General features: G+C 38.9%; 2 protein-coding genes across 2 annotated transcripts in view; both read right to left on the bottom strand.

Annotated features, from left to right (window-relative positions):
* The window catches only part of Bbof1 (basal body orientation factor 1), a 49,523-nt gene that overhangs the window by 23,793 nt on the left and 10,815 nt on the right, over positions 1–14,915 (bottom strand). The window contains 2 exon segments of the mRNA XM_004837216.3: positions 299–379; positions 11,595–11,738. Of these exon segments, the coding sequence (XP_004837273.1) occupies positions 299–379; positions 11,595–11,738 (225 nt within the window).
* Positions 6,146–7,682, bottom strand: LOC101704966 (E3 ubiquitin-protein ligase RNF113A-like). Its single transcript, XM_004837215.4, has one exon. It carries the CDS (start codon positions 7,209–7,211, stop codon positions 6,204–6,206), a length of 1,008 nt encoding a protein of 335 aa, XP_004837272.1. The 5' UTR covers positions 7,212–7,682; the 3' UTR covers positions 6,146–6,203.

Raw genomic sequence — 14,915 nt, 5'->3', positions numbered from 1 at the left:
ACTTCTTTTTGTTGTTTTTTGAGACAAGGTCTTGCTATGTATTTCAGGCTGGCCTCATGGCAATCCACCTGCCTCAGCATCCCAAGTGCTGGAATTACAGGCGTGTGTCATCATACCTGGCTAGACACTGAGATTTCTAGAACAAAAGGCTTTGTTTTTGAAGTTTTGTTCTGCTTTTATTCAATACAAATCTAACAAAATACGAGATGAAAAGTCAGTATGTCTCAGAATGCATGCAAATTACTTATGTTGTTCTAATAACTAAAACATTTCCCTGTTAATACTAAATATTTTGTACCTTTTCTTCAAAAAATCTGCCTTCCATTCTTCTAAGAGTCTCTAGATGTTTCTTCTCTGTCACCCTTAAATTTTCTTTCAGCTACAATTAAAAAACAAAAAATGGTCAGTGGGAAATAGGGGTTATTGGAGTATATCCCTAGAAAATACTCAATAAAGAAACATTTTCTGACACCCTGACCAAGTTGGATTTATCCCAGGGATGCAAGGATGGTTCAACATACATAATCAATAAATATAATAAAGTATATTAACAGAACCAATGACAAAAACCATATGATCATCTCAATAGATGCAGATGCAGAAAAAGCATTCCACAAAATTCAACACCCATTCATGATAAAATCCCTACATAAAATTGGAATACAAGGTCTTTATCTCAACCTGATTAAGGTTATCTATGAAAAACCATAGCCAACATCATACTAAATGGTCAAAAGCTGAAAACTTTCACGCTAAAATCAGGAACAAGATAAGGATGCCCACTATCACCACTCTTGTTCAATATACTTCTGGAAACATTAGCCACAGCAATTAGAAAAGAGAAAGAAATAAAAGGAATAAAGATAGGAAAAGAAGAAGTTAAACTGTCATTATTTGCTGATGATATGATACTCTACATAGAAGACCAAAAAAACTCTGCCAAGACTTCTAGACTTAATTGACAGATTCAGTAGAGTAGCTGGATATAAGGTCAACACTCAAAAAACAATAGCCTTCTTATAGACAAATAACAGACTCACTGAGAGAGAAATTAGAGAAACAATTCCTTTTATAATAGCATCCAAAAAAATGAAATATCTAAGAATCAATCTAACAAAGGAAGCAAAAGACCTCTACACTGAAAACTACAGCACTCTAAAAAAAAAGAGATCGAAGAGGATATAAGAAAACAGAAAGACATCCCTTGTTCCTGGGTAGGAAGAACCAATACAGTGAAAATGGCCATACTTCCAAAACTGCTATACAGATTTAATGCAATGCTGATTGAAATTCCAACCATATATTTCACAGAACTAGAGAAAATGATCCAAAAATTCATTTGGAACCAGAGGAGACCTAGAATAGCAAAAGCAATTCTAGGCAACAGACATATGGCAGGGGGTATCACAATCCCCAACCTGAAACTATACTACAAAGCTACTGTGATAAAAACAGCATGGTACTGGCAAAGAAACAGACCTGAGGATTGGTGGAATAGATTAGAAGATGCAGAAACAACTCCAGACATACTCAGCCACCTCATCTTTGACAAAGGAGCCAACCACCCTCATTGGAGGAAAAATAGCCTATTTAATAAATGGTGTTGGAAAAACTGGATTTCAACCTGCCAAAGATTAAAACTAGACACATATCTATCACCATGCCCTAAACTAAGATCAATGTGGATTAAAGACCTAAATATTAAAACAGAAACACTACACCTGCTGGAAGATAAGTTAGGCAGAACTCTTGAAGACATTGGCAGAGGAAAAGACTTTATGAACAAAACCTCAGTAGCACAGGAACTAGAACAAAGAATCAACAACTGGGATCTCATCTTATTAAAAAGCTTCTGCACTGCAAGAGATATCATCAACAGAGCTAAAAGACAATCTACAATGTGGGAAAAAATTTTTAGCAGCTATACCTCAGACAAAGGACTACTATCTAGAATATATAAAGAACTCCAAAAAATCAGAATCCCCAAATTCAAAGAACCAGTTCAAAAATGGGCACCTGAAATGAACAGACATTTCTCAAAGAAGTAAAAGCAGCAAATAAACATATGAAAAAATGTTCAACATCACTGGTCATTTGAAAGATGCAGGTGAAAACAACACTGAGATCCCACCTCACCCCAGAAAGAATGGCTGCTATCAAGAAATCAACCAATAACAAATGCTGGCGGGGGTGTGGAGAGAAAGGAACCGTTCTCCATTGTTGGTGGGAGTGCAGACTGGTGCAACCACTGTGGAAATTAGTATGGGGATACCTCAAAGAACTAGGACTAGAGGTCTCATTTGACCCAGCTATTCCCCTGCTGGGTATCTTCCCAAAAGAATGAAAAGAATTGGGCCAGGGATTTAGCTCAGTGGTTTCGCCACCTGCTACACAAGTGCAAGGACCCGAGTTCGATCCCCGGTACCAAAAAAAAAAAAAAAAAGAATTAAAAGAATCTGGGCTGGGGATTTAGTTCACTGGTTTTGTTGCCTGCTGCGCAAGCACAAGGACCCAAGTTCGATCTCCGGTACCAGAAAAAAAAACAAACACAAAGAATTAAAAGAATCAAACCACAGCAATATATGTCCACCCATGTTTATAGTGGCACAGTTTGTAATAGCTAAAACTTGGAAACAGCCCAAGTGCCCATCAACTGGAAACTGGATAAAGAAGATGTGGTTTTTTTATAAAATGGAGTATTACTCTGCCATAAAGAACAAGAAACAAGAGACATTTATAGCTAAATGGATGCATATTGAGGCCACACTCTTAAGTGAAATAAATAGGACACAATTGTGTAAATACTGAAGTTTCTCTAGTGTGAGAAACTGAAAGTGTAAATAAGGATTAAAACAAATAAATGATAATTTGAAATAGGAAGAAAAGGTCCAAAGGGGTGGGAGAAGTGGGAGGGGCAAGGGAAAGGAAAAATTATGAGAAAAGGAAAAAATAAGAACCAAGATACATCATGTATAGGTACAAGCACCCAATGATAAATGTACACGTACTGTATACCTAAAATGTACCAATAAAAGAATTTAAGCAAAAAAAAAAAAAAAAAAGAAACATTTTCTGTTATACATTACTTTTTAGTCCTAAAAACACACAAAAATTCAGAGTACTCACTGATACGTACCTTATTTCCCTCAATCTTCAGTAGATTTACAAGATCAGTATTAAGTTTTAAAAACTTTTGTAATTGACAGTTCTCAGGGCATTCAGACAAGTTTTTCTCATAATCATATTTTCAAAATATCTTCATTTCAAATGTGGAATGACAGAATCATAAAATTTAAGAATTGGAAGGGACTACTGTCAAATTATACAATTATCCCACTTAATATAGAAATTCCTTTTATGAAAGAAATGTGCTGATAGAAATATCATTAATTCAAATCTTTTTATTTTTTTCCAGTACTGGGGATTGAACTCAGGACCCTGTGCTTGCCAGGCAGGCATAGCACCACTGAGCTATAACCCCGGTCAATTCAAACCTCAGTACATCATGTTGCTCATTAATAGTTCTCATTTTTAAAAATTTCTTCCTAATATCAATCGATGAAATATCCTCCCATGATTCCCATGCAGGGATCTTTTTTTTTTTTTTTTTTTTTTTCAGTATTGGCGATTGAACGTAGGGAGCACTGAGCTACATTCCCAGCCCTTTTTATTTTTAGACAAAGTCTCACTAAGTTGCCTAGGCTGGTCTCAAACCTGCAATCTTCCTGCCTCACCTTCCCAAGTAGCTGAGATTATGTGTACGAGCCACTATGCCCAGCAGGAGGAATTCTACTTCTGTTCTCTAAAACTATATAAATTTTAAAAATATAGAAAACTTTTAGGCAAAGAATGGTTTTTTTGTTTTGTTTTGTTTTGGGGGAGGGCGCACAGCCGGGGGGGGGGGGGGGGGATGACACGACTTGGGACCTTGTGCTTGCAAAGCCAGGCAGCAGAGCCACTGAGCTAAATCCCCAGCCCCACCCTTCCCTATTTACAAAGACTTTGTTTCCATTTTTTCCTTTTCTCATAGTTTTTCCTTTCCCCTTCCCCTTCCACTTCCCCTACCCCTTTGGACCTTTTCTTCCTATTTCAAATTATCAATTATTCATTTTAATCCTTATTTACACTTTCAGTTTCTCACACCAGAGAAACTATTCGGTATTAACATGTTACACCTTCTTTTTTTAACGGCCTCTTACATTGTTACGTACTTCCAAAATTAAAGTCAACATATGAATTTAAATGTATGAAATTAAATACAAAATTAAACATGTGTGAGGAAATGGGTTTTTCATATGCCGCTACACTCTTCCCAAACTCTAAATTAACCTTTCAAAAGATAACTAGCCAATGCACCACACCTTTAAAAGCTCATGAGCTTTTTTAAAGAGAGGGAATAGGACCTCACTGCACTGCCCAGGCTGGAGTGTGGGGACTATTCACAGGTGCAATCACACTACTGATCAATACATGCAACCTAGTGGTGTCCTACTTCATGTGATGGTCACCATGTGACAGCACCAGTGTATGGACACCCAATCAACATAGAGTACTATAGCCTGAATTCTTGTGATCCTCCAGTAGCTGAGACCACAAACACATGGCACTAAATACTGATGTTCGTGTTCTTTAACCCATATATTCCACTTCTAAGAAGTTATCCTAAAAATTAAGGACAGAAAACTTTACTTCTTAGAAGTTCTTCACACTTTACAAACTACAAAACAAAAAGTCCATATGTCAACAGTAAAGAACAAATGATATATCTACCAAATGGAATTCCATGCATTTATATGAAAGATTCTATAGAAAAATGTTATTAAAATATTTAAATATATGATGAAATATCAGCCTAACAACTTACATGTCATGATTTAACTTTTATAAAAATAGCATTATTGATACTTTAAAATATTTCTACATAGCAGAAGAAAAAGACTATCCACAAAAATATTAACAATGGTCATCTTTAGGTAGTGTAATTGGTGAGGGCAGTTACTTTTAATTTTCTTTTATCTGCTAGGCTAAATTTGCTGAAATGAGCATTATCACTGTCAAAAGAAAACTAAAATGATTAAAAAATAATAACTGTAACCTACCAATGTTTCTTCTGTTATTCAAGTAGACAGAAGCTGGGCACAGTGACACACGCCTGTAATCCCAGCACTCAGGAGGCTAAGGCAGAAGGATCACCTTGAGTTCATCGCCAACCTGGTGAGTTTAAGGCCAGCCTGAACTACATAGCAAGACCCTGTCTCAAAAAGCAAACAGGGGGACCGGGGATTTAGCTCAGTGGTTTTACCACTTGCTATGGCAGGCGCAAGGACCCCAGTTTGATCCCCGGTACCAAAAAAAAAAAAAAAAAGGAAACAATGTGGCTCAGCTGCACAGGCCCTGGCAAGTGCAAGGTCCTGAGTTCGATTCCTGGTACCCAAAAAAAATGAAGTACATAGAAGCTTTTCTTTAAAAATGAATGCTCTGGGGCTGGGGATTTAGCTCAGTTGTTCTGCCGCCAAGGACCCGAGTTCAATCCCCAGTACCAAGAAGAAAAAAAACAAATGAATGCTCTGAATACTTTGAGTCTTTTTAAAAGTTTGTACAACAAATTCTATACTGTGTATATACACAGCACAATTTCCTGCCTTAATTCACATCTCCCAATTTTAAATTCATGGGTCTCATATCTTCCACATTTCAGATTCTACAAAACGGTCTTATTTTTCCCATAAAAGAGTAACTTTTGCCTTTGAATTTTAAATCAACAGTCCCCTTTGAAAGGTCTCCAATCTATTTCTCCACTAGATGGAAACATTGTTCCTTTAAAAGAAAAATCACATCAAGACCCACTAGAGTATGAATAACTAGTTTCAATTCATTTTGAGTAAGAATGTGTACTTGTACATGGGGTGGCTATTTTGAGAGTTCTTGAAAAATTAAGTATATCGATTCAATCTGCAACACCTTTATATAAAACAAATGGTATTCCTTCTAGAGAACGTGGCATTCCTTCAATCGTGGTTGTTTTTGTTTTTAAGATTACCAAAAGAGGACTGGGTATGTAGCTCAGTGGTTCCACCACCTGCCTCACAAGCTAAGGACCCGAGTTCAATCCCCGGGTACCAAAAAAAAAAAAAAATTACCAAAAGAAAGACAAAATATTTATTTTAAGATCTAACAATTATGGAAAACCTAAATAATGGGAATTAGGCCCTTTCGGGGTCTTCTGGGATATCAGAAGCTCCATCCTCAGAAGTTGCTCGATGCTTCTCCAGCTTAGCAATCAATTCTTTAGCAGGATTAAAGACACCGTTTGTCTGCTGGTCACAGACATAGCAGCGCGAGGTGGTGCGGAAATGCTGCAGTGCACAGCTCTCGCAGAAATAATGCTTGCACTTGGTAACAACTGGGTTTTTAAAGGTCTGGCGGCAGATAAAACACTTGAACGGTATTTCCTCATCATCGCTTCCCACTTCAAAGTTTTCGTCCTCACAAACACCATAGCGACCCTCATCAAGCTCACGTTCGATCTGCCATCCGTGCTTGTAATCTGAACGGTCATGGAGGAATTTGCAGCTATCTCCGAACCCGCAGAAGCCAGTCTCCTTGTAGTCCTTACAGATGTCAGGCTGGTAATCCCAGCGCACGGTGGCCCGTAGATGCTCAGGTGCTCGGATGGGTCCCTTCCTCACCATCCCGGAGGAGGCATTGCCCATAGACGTATCCTTGGGTTTCATATATTTCTGGTAATTATTGATTCCCCGATAAATCTTGTCATCTTTCTTGCCTCTCAGGTCTTCCTGAATCTTCTGGCTGCGCTCAAAGATGGCTTGTGCATCTCGCTCCTTCTCCGTGTCCAGCTCATAGACTGCTGTGGCCCCCATATCCTCTGGCCCCACAGGTTTCGCTGAACGGGTGGACTTGTAGACCACGCCCAAACTCTCACTCTCCTCTTCCTCGCTACTCAGATAACCATAAGCCGCCTTCCCTTTACCGCTGCCACAGGTCTTCTGGATCATCGGATTGTGGGTCGCCCGCTTCTTCTCTGGTCGAACCACAGTGCTGCCTTCATCACCACTGCTGCTGCTTTCTCCGGTCTCCAGGTCACACACTGGGCGCTTTCGGCTGCCTGCAGGCCCTTTCCGCCTGGGCTTTTTGAAGAGAAAGGTGCACACCTGGTCAGCCGACTTTGAAGGAGTCTGTTGCTCGGCCATATTGGAGCCCCAAGTGCCTCAACTGGGGCGCAGCGATGGGTGGCGCGGAGCCTTTTACGTCATCACGCTTCCGCTACGCGCTGCGCCGGAGGCTGACCACGAGAAAGCCAGTGCGCAGGCGCCAGCATCCCCATTGTGGTTTCATGGAAAAAAGGGTTTATAGAACTTTGGTGTGTGTCTTGTATTTTGTCAATACAAAGACGACGCTGTGCCTCAAAGAATTTACAATCTTTGGGTCGGGGATTTAGCGCAGTGGTTTCGCTGCCGGTTGCGCATGTGCAAGGACCCGAGTTCGATCCCCGGTACCAAAAAAAAGAATTTACCATCTAGTAGAGGGTAAGACAAATAAATATGTAGTATGGCCTAAGTAGTATTTTAAAAAGACAGTAAAAGGGCCGGGGATTTAGGTCTGCGGTTCCACCTCCTGCCTGCAAGTGCAAGGACCCGAGTTCGATCCCCGGTACCAAAAAAAAAAGCAAATGCCGTGGAAAGGTACGGAAAATTCTTACCTTTTTTTTTTTTTCGGAAAATTCTTACTTTTAAACACAGGACTCTTTTTTTTTTTTTTTTTGGTACCGGGGATCGAACTCGGGTCCTAGCGCTTGCGCAGCAGGCGGCGAAACCACTGAGCTAAATCCCCAGCCCTAAACAGGACTCCTAAGTCTCACGGCGAACATGCATTTGAGCTGAGCCTTTGAAGGTCATGTAAAATTTTAATGAACAAAGAACTATCAGAAATATATTCCAGTCGGGCGTGGCGGTGCACGCCTGTAATTCCAGCACTTGGAAGGATGAGGCAGGAGGATCGCTATGATTTCCAGGCCAGCCTGGGGTACATAGTGAGTTCAAGGCCAGCCTAAACTATATAGAAAGACTGTCTCAAAAAAAAAATATCATATTTTTAAAAATGTGTTAACACAGTGGTCAGTTACCTCTTCCCAGTTCCAGCGTGTCTGCTCCCTCACCCTCCTTGCCTCACCCTTCTTTCCTACTTGGCTGATGTTTTAAAGTTTGCCCTTCCCTAAATTTGGATTTTTATTACAGATCTAAAGCTCTTTCAATTTTATACTGATTAAATCAGTCCTGTTGTATCTGATTTTAAAAAGTGTCAATAGGGCCAGAGATTTAGCTCAGTGGCACCGTGCCTGCCTCGAAAGAACAAGATCCTGAGTTCGATCCCTAGTACCAAAAAAAAGTGTCAACAAAGGGGGTGGGGCGGGGAACCTTAAGATATAAGTGAATATCCAGTTTGGGTGAATTAAAAGGAGTGTTTGTGCAGAGTGGTGTAGCAAAAGGAGATAGTACTAGGTAAGTTAGGGTCTTTAACACTATTGTGTCAGGACAGTCTTCCGTTTAGGATGGAGAAATTCCAAAGATTTTTGGGGAGATGGTAATACTGGGGAATGAATTGAGGGCCTTCACACACAGCTAAATCCCCAGCCCTTTTAATTTTTTTATTCTGAGATAGGGTCTTCCTAAATTGCCCAGGCTGGGCAACTTTTTTGTTTTTGTTATTGAGACAAGGTCTCACTATGTAGGCTGGCCTTGAACTCACTGTGTAGCCCAGGATGGCTTTGAACTGCAGATCCGCCTGTCTCAACTGAGTGCTGGGATTACATACTTATGCAATACCACACCTAGCTGGGCTTGAACTTTCAATTCTCCTGTCTCAGCCTCCCAAGGTGCTCGGATTACAAGCATGTACTACCACACGCAGCTCCCAAAGATAATTCTTTTTTAAAAAATAAATTTTATTTTGTTCCCTGCCCTCATCTCCCTCCCCTCCCTATGTACAAAAGCTTTGTTTCCATTTTTCCTTCTATATTTAGATCTTTGAACCATTTCAATTTTACCATAGTGTGTGGTGAAAGATACGGGTCTAGTTTCAATCTTCAGCATGTGGAAAGCCAGTTTTGCCAGCACCATCTATTATAGAGGCTATCTTTCTTCCAGTGAAGGTGTTTGGCTCCTTTGTCAAAGATAAGGTGGTTGAGTATGTCTGGAGTTGCTTCTGCATCCTCTAGTCTGTTCCATTGATCCTCAGGTCTGTTCTTTTGCCAGTACCATGCTATTTTTATCACCATAGCTTTGTAGTACAATTTAAAGTCAGGTAGGGCCAGAGATTTAGCTCAGTGGTTTCACGGCCTGCTTCGCAAGCACAAGGACCCAAGTTCGATTCCCGGTACCAAATAAATAAATAGATAAATAAATAAATAAATAAACATAAAGTCAGGGATTATGATACCCCTGCTTTGCCTTTGTTTCCCAGAATTGCCTTTGCTATTCTAGGTCTCTTCTGGTTCCAAATGAATTTTAGGATTGTTTTTTCTAATTCTGTGAGATATGCTGCTGGGATTTTGATTGGGATTGCACTGAATCTGTATAACAATTTTGGAAGATGGCCATTTTCACTATATGGGTTCTTCCTATCCAAGAACAGGGATAGCTTTCCATTTTCTGATATCCTCTTCAATCTCCTTTTTCAGAGTACTATAGTTTTCAATGTAGAGGTCTTTTACTCCCTCCGACCAACTGATTCCTTGGCATTTTATTTTTTTGGATGCTATTGTGAAAGGATTGTTTCTCTAATTTCTCTCTCCGTGAGTCTGCTATTCATGTACAGGAAGGCTATTGATTTTTGAGTGTTGACTGTATCCAGCTATACCACTGAATTTGCTTATCAAAGTTAAAAATCTTTTGGTGGAGTTTTTGGGGTCTTCTACATGGAGTATCATTGTCATCCACAAAAAATGATAATTTTTTTAACTTCTTCCTTTCTTAACCTTATCCCTTTTATTTCTTTCTCTTGTCTAATTGCTGTGGCTATTGTTTCCAGAACTATATTGAACAAGAGTGGTAACAAAAGACATCTTTGTCTTGTTCCTGATTTTAGAGTGAAAACTTTCAAGTTTTGTCCATTTAGTATAATGTTGGCTGTTGGTTTCTTGTAGATGGCTTTTATCAGATTGAGATAAGGACCATCTATACCAATTTTCTGTAGGGTTTTTATCATGAATTGGTGTTGGACCTTGTCAAATGTTTTTTCTGCATCTATTGAGAGGATCATATAGTTTTTGTCCTTGGCTCTGTTAATATAGTATATTACATTTATTGATTTGCCTATGTTGAACCATCCCTGCGATGAATCCAACTTGGTCATGGTATATAACCTTCTTGATGATTTGCTACATTCTGTTTGCCACAGATAATTCTTGAAGGAGGTGATCCAGAACACCTGTGATATTTTAAGGTTACTCTTGCAGCAGTATATACTTTGGACTGCAGTGGTATGATGATTTTAAAATATATCCACAATTCTTTGCCACTCTTCTCTTCAAATGATGGAACCTAATTCCCTGCCCTTATAATGTGGGCCACACTTAGGTTGCACTTCTAATTAACAAAATAAGGCAAAAGTGATACTGTGTGACTTGCAAGGGTAGGGTATGTGACTTGGGAAGGAAGGAAAGAAAGGAGGGAGGGAGGGGAAGAAAAAGAAAGAAAAGAGGAAGAAGAAAGACAAAAAGAGGGGGGAAGGAAAGGAGAGGAAAGAAAGAAAAGAAAAGAGAAAGGGGGAGGGAAGGCAGGCAGGCTTCTGGCTGGCTGCCTAGGTAATCTGAGATTACCACTAATCTCAGAATACTCAAGCATTTTATGGAGAGGCTAAGGCTTCCTAATCACCTCCACCAACCTGACAGCCATGTAAGTTTTACCTTGGAAGTGGATCCTCAGTCTTCAGTCAAATGTTTAGATCACAGTATCCCTGGCTATAATACTTTAAAAAAAAATTTTTTTTGGTACAGGGGATCAAACTCAGGACCTTTCCCTTATGAGGCAGGCAGCGGAACCACTGAGCTAAATCCCCGGGCCCCCACTATAATATTTACACCATGGAAATTAACAAATGTTATAAATCAGGACTTTTTTTTAGAGAGCTGCGCATCACTGTTTATATCATTCTCACTCTATGATGTGTACTATTTTAAGCACTTTACATATTATTATTTCATGTAATCCTACAACAACCCTATAAGACAGTAATTCTTATGCTCATTTTACAGATGAAGAAAAGTAACTTTGCCTTCACTCATAGAGCTGATTTTGGCTAACAGTGTAATTTATTACATTATCACTAATGCAATAAAATTATATTCTGAGCTGAAGGAATGGAAAGCAAAAGAAAGCATAGCAAGGTCAAAGAAATTCTCTGAAAGTACTTAGTATTCCTTGCCCTGTGTACCCCTATCCAAAAAGCTGTCTAAATTTTTCTAAAATTATCATTCATCATCCTAACTATATTTTCTCTAAGAACTTTCTTAACTGTCTTAGATTTATCAAATCTCTTTTAAGAAAAAAGAAAAGAAAAGAATGAATCTAACTTACATCATCTAATTCTTTCTCCACTTGGATTTTTCTCTTCTGGAATTGTTTTATTGTTTTCAGCTCTGTCTGAATCATGCCAATTTCTTTGGCTTTTTGATGGAACTGTCCCTCCAGCTCACTTATTTGCAGAGCATACTTTTGTTCCTGTATTCAAAAAAGAAGTAAATAGTTAGGAGAAACAAGTTCCACAGAATCATATTCTATTTGAAGCCCTGAGCCATTTGTATATAACTTCTTTAAAGAAATGTCCTATTTTTTTCCCGTAAAGTTCAAATTTCTATAAAATGATAACAGCTTCATTGAATTTAAAAAAAAAATCTGGACAGCACTTAGGGTGGCTGAGGCAGGAAGATCACAAGTTAAAGTCCTACCCAGGCAACTTATTGAGATCCTGTCTCCAAATAAAAAATAAAAGGGCTGGGGCCAAGGATTTAACTCAGTGGCGCTGTGCCTGCCTTGCAAGCCCAAGATCCTGAGTTCGATCCCTGGTACCTAAACAAACAAACAAATAAATAAATAAATAAAAGGGCTGGGGATGTTGCTCAGTGGTACGACACTCCTGGCTTTGATCTCCAGTACCGCCCCCAAAAGAATTCCTGGAAAAATTTCTGTGTAAGCTGGTCTTGTATAGAAAAGCAAGAAAATGAAGATAAAAAGCATCACTTAGTGGCAGAGCACTTGCGTAGCATGTGCAAAGCTTTCTGTTCAATCCTCTGTGCTACCAAGAAAAACCAAACAAACAACACAGGGAGAGGGGGTTGTATGAGAAGACTAAAAAAAACCTTTAATCTGTAAGAAGGATAAATGACGAGTTATCCAAGTTAAAATTAGTAAACTAGGGGACAAAGGGAGGGTAAGTATTCCTAATAAACAACAAAAAAATGATTGAAGGGGAAAGAAGAGAGAGGAAAAGGAGAAAGAAAATAATGAGGGAAGTAAAGGAAGAAGATAGAAAAGGAGGGAAAAGGAGGTGAAAAGGACCAAATACACAATAAAAAATGAACAAAAGGGCCAGGGATTTAGCTCAGTGGCACCGGTGCCTGCCTCAAAAGTGCAGGGTTGTTAGTTCGATCCCCCCCAAGAAAAAACAAAAACAGGGGCTGGGGATTTAGCTCAGTGGTTCCAGCTCAAAAGCTCAAGGTCCAGAGTTCGATCCCTGGTACCAAAAAAAAAAAAAACCCACAAAAGATATTAACAGAAGTGTAAATGGCTCTCAAACATATAAAAAATACTCAACCTAGCTCATAAGAAGAGAAATGAAAACCAAAACTACACTGAAAAGCCATTTTCGTTCTATTACAAATTATCAAGTTTGACAATATGCTCTATTGGTAAAGCTATGTGGAAATAGGCAGTCTGGTGTAATTAGTGGTATTACAAAATACCTATACAAGGACATTTGCCAATATCTATAAAAATCATATATTTTCTTTGACCTAGCAAAATCATTCTTGGAATATATTCCAAAGACATAGTGGTCAAAATGTGAAAAGATGTGATCACAGGATTCTTTATTGGAGCACTAACTGTAATAACAAAAGACTAGAAACAAAACAACTATCTACTGAAAGGAGACTTCTATGGGCTGAGTGTTAGTGTCCCCCTAAAAAAAATCATACATTGGGCCGGGGATTTAGCTCAGTGGTTCCACCGCCTACCTCGAAATGTCAACGACCGGAGTTCAATCCCCAGTACCAAAAAAAAAAAGAAAAGAACAACAACAACAAAAAATCATACATTAAAGCCCTAATCGCTAATGGGATGCACATGGAGGTATGGCCTTTAGGTGATTAGCTTTAGATGTGGTCAAGAGGGTGGCAACTTCATGTGGGGACTAATACCTTTACAGAAGATGAAGTTGCCTACAAGTTTCTCTCTCACCCTGTGAAACTACAACAAAAAGGCAGCTGTCGCTGGGGATTTAGCTCAGTGGTTCCGCCACCTGCCTTGCAAGTGCAAGGTCCCAAGTTTGATCCCCAGTACCAAAAAAAAAAAAAAAAAGAATCTAAGAAGGCAGCTGTCTGTAAACCAGGAGGAGGACCCTCACGAAACACTTAATCATGTTAGTGCTCTGACTTTAGACTTCGAGCCATCAGAACTGTGGGAAACAATTGTTTTAAGCTACCCAATCTATTCTGTCACAGAAGCCCATCCGACTAAGACAGAGACCATATGAATAAAATATGCTATATCCACACAATGACAATACAGCTATAAAAAAGAATGCAGAACTATCATATACATATACATATTGCTATGGAGTAATCTCCAAAAAATATTGTTAATGTGGAAAAAAAAGGATACAGTTCTTTGTATTCTATATGCTACCTTCTATGTGAGAAAGAGGAGACAATATATATTTCTTTATACTTATTACAAACATATAAGTAAATATATATGTTTTAATGAACAAATATGCCATAAATAAAAATGACTACTATGGAAAATACATGGATAGAGGTTAAATTTCTCAACATATACCTTGTTTCATAGTCTTGATTTTGGAACCATGTAAATATTTTACATAAATGTAATAATTGTAAAATTTTACATGCAAAGTCAATTTTTATTTTTTTGTACCAGGGATCGAACTTGGGACCTTGCACTTTTGAGGCAGGCAGTGGCACCACTGAGCTAAATCCCTGGCCCAGAAAAATCAAATTTTTAAAAAGCAAACTCTAGGATGGGTTTGTAGCTTGGTGATAGAGTGCATGTTTAGCACAGACAAGGCCCAGGGTTTAATCCCCAGCGCTAATTTAAAAAAGAAAAACCAACTTCTAAAACTCAAAAGCAAAATCCATTGTTGAGTCAGTTCACAACCTCATTGAAAGAATTTTTATGTGTGTGGTACTGAGGATTGAACCTAGGATCTTCATACTAAGCTACATCCCAGTCCCCCAGTCCCTCCTTAAAATTAATTTTTAATTTTAAGACAGGGTCTCACTAAGTCACAAAATTGCCCACACAGGGCTCAAATTTGCAATCCTTGGGGAAGGAGGGAGGGGAAAAAAGAAAAAATGCAGCCAGGAGGGAAGGGAGGAGAAGGGGCTATAAAAAAATGAAGATGTGCTATGTACATGTACCAACTCTTCATAATGAATGTAATCATTATGTACCACAAACATGTACTAATAAAAAATTTTGAGGGCCAGGGATTTAGCTCAATGGCATCGCACCTGCCTGGCAAGTGCAAGGTCCTGAGTTCGATCCCCAGTTCCAAAAAAAAAATTTTTTTTGAAATGCTTAGCCTCCCAGAATGCTGAAATTATAGGTGTGTGTCACCACCCCCAGCTCCTTTTCACTTATTGGGTCTTAAATACG

This window comes from Heterocephalus glaber, unplaced genomic scaffold (genome assembly GCF_053883595.1).
Source record: "Heterocephalus glaber isolate CG9 unplaced genomic scaffold, H.glaber_assembly_v1.0 deba00001608, whole genome shotgun sequence".
Taxonomy (NCBI): Eukaryota; Metazoa; Chordata; class Mammalia; order Rodentia; family Bathyergidae; genus Heterocephalus; species Heterocephalus glaber.
This window is presented reverse-complemented; position numbering and strand designations above follow the sequence as displayed.

What these genes read in the sequence shown, in the direction of transcription:
- LOC101704966 (XM_004837215.4), bottom strand. Translation starts at nt 7,211, where the DNA reads ATGGCCGAGCAACAGACTCCTTCAAAGTCGGCTGACCAGGTGTGCACC.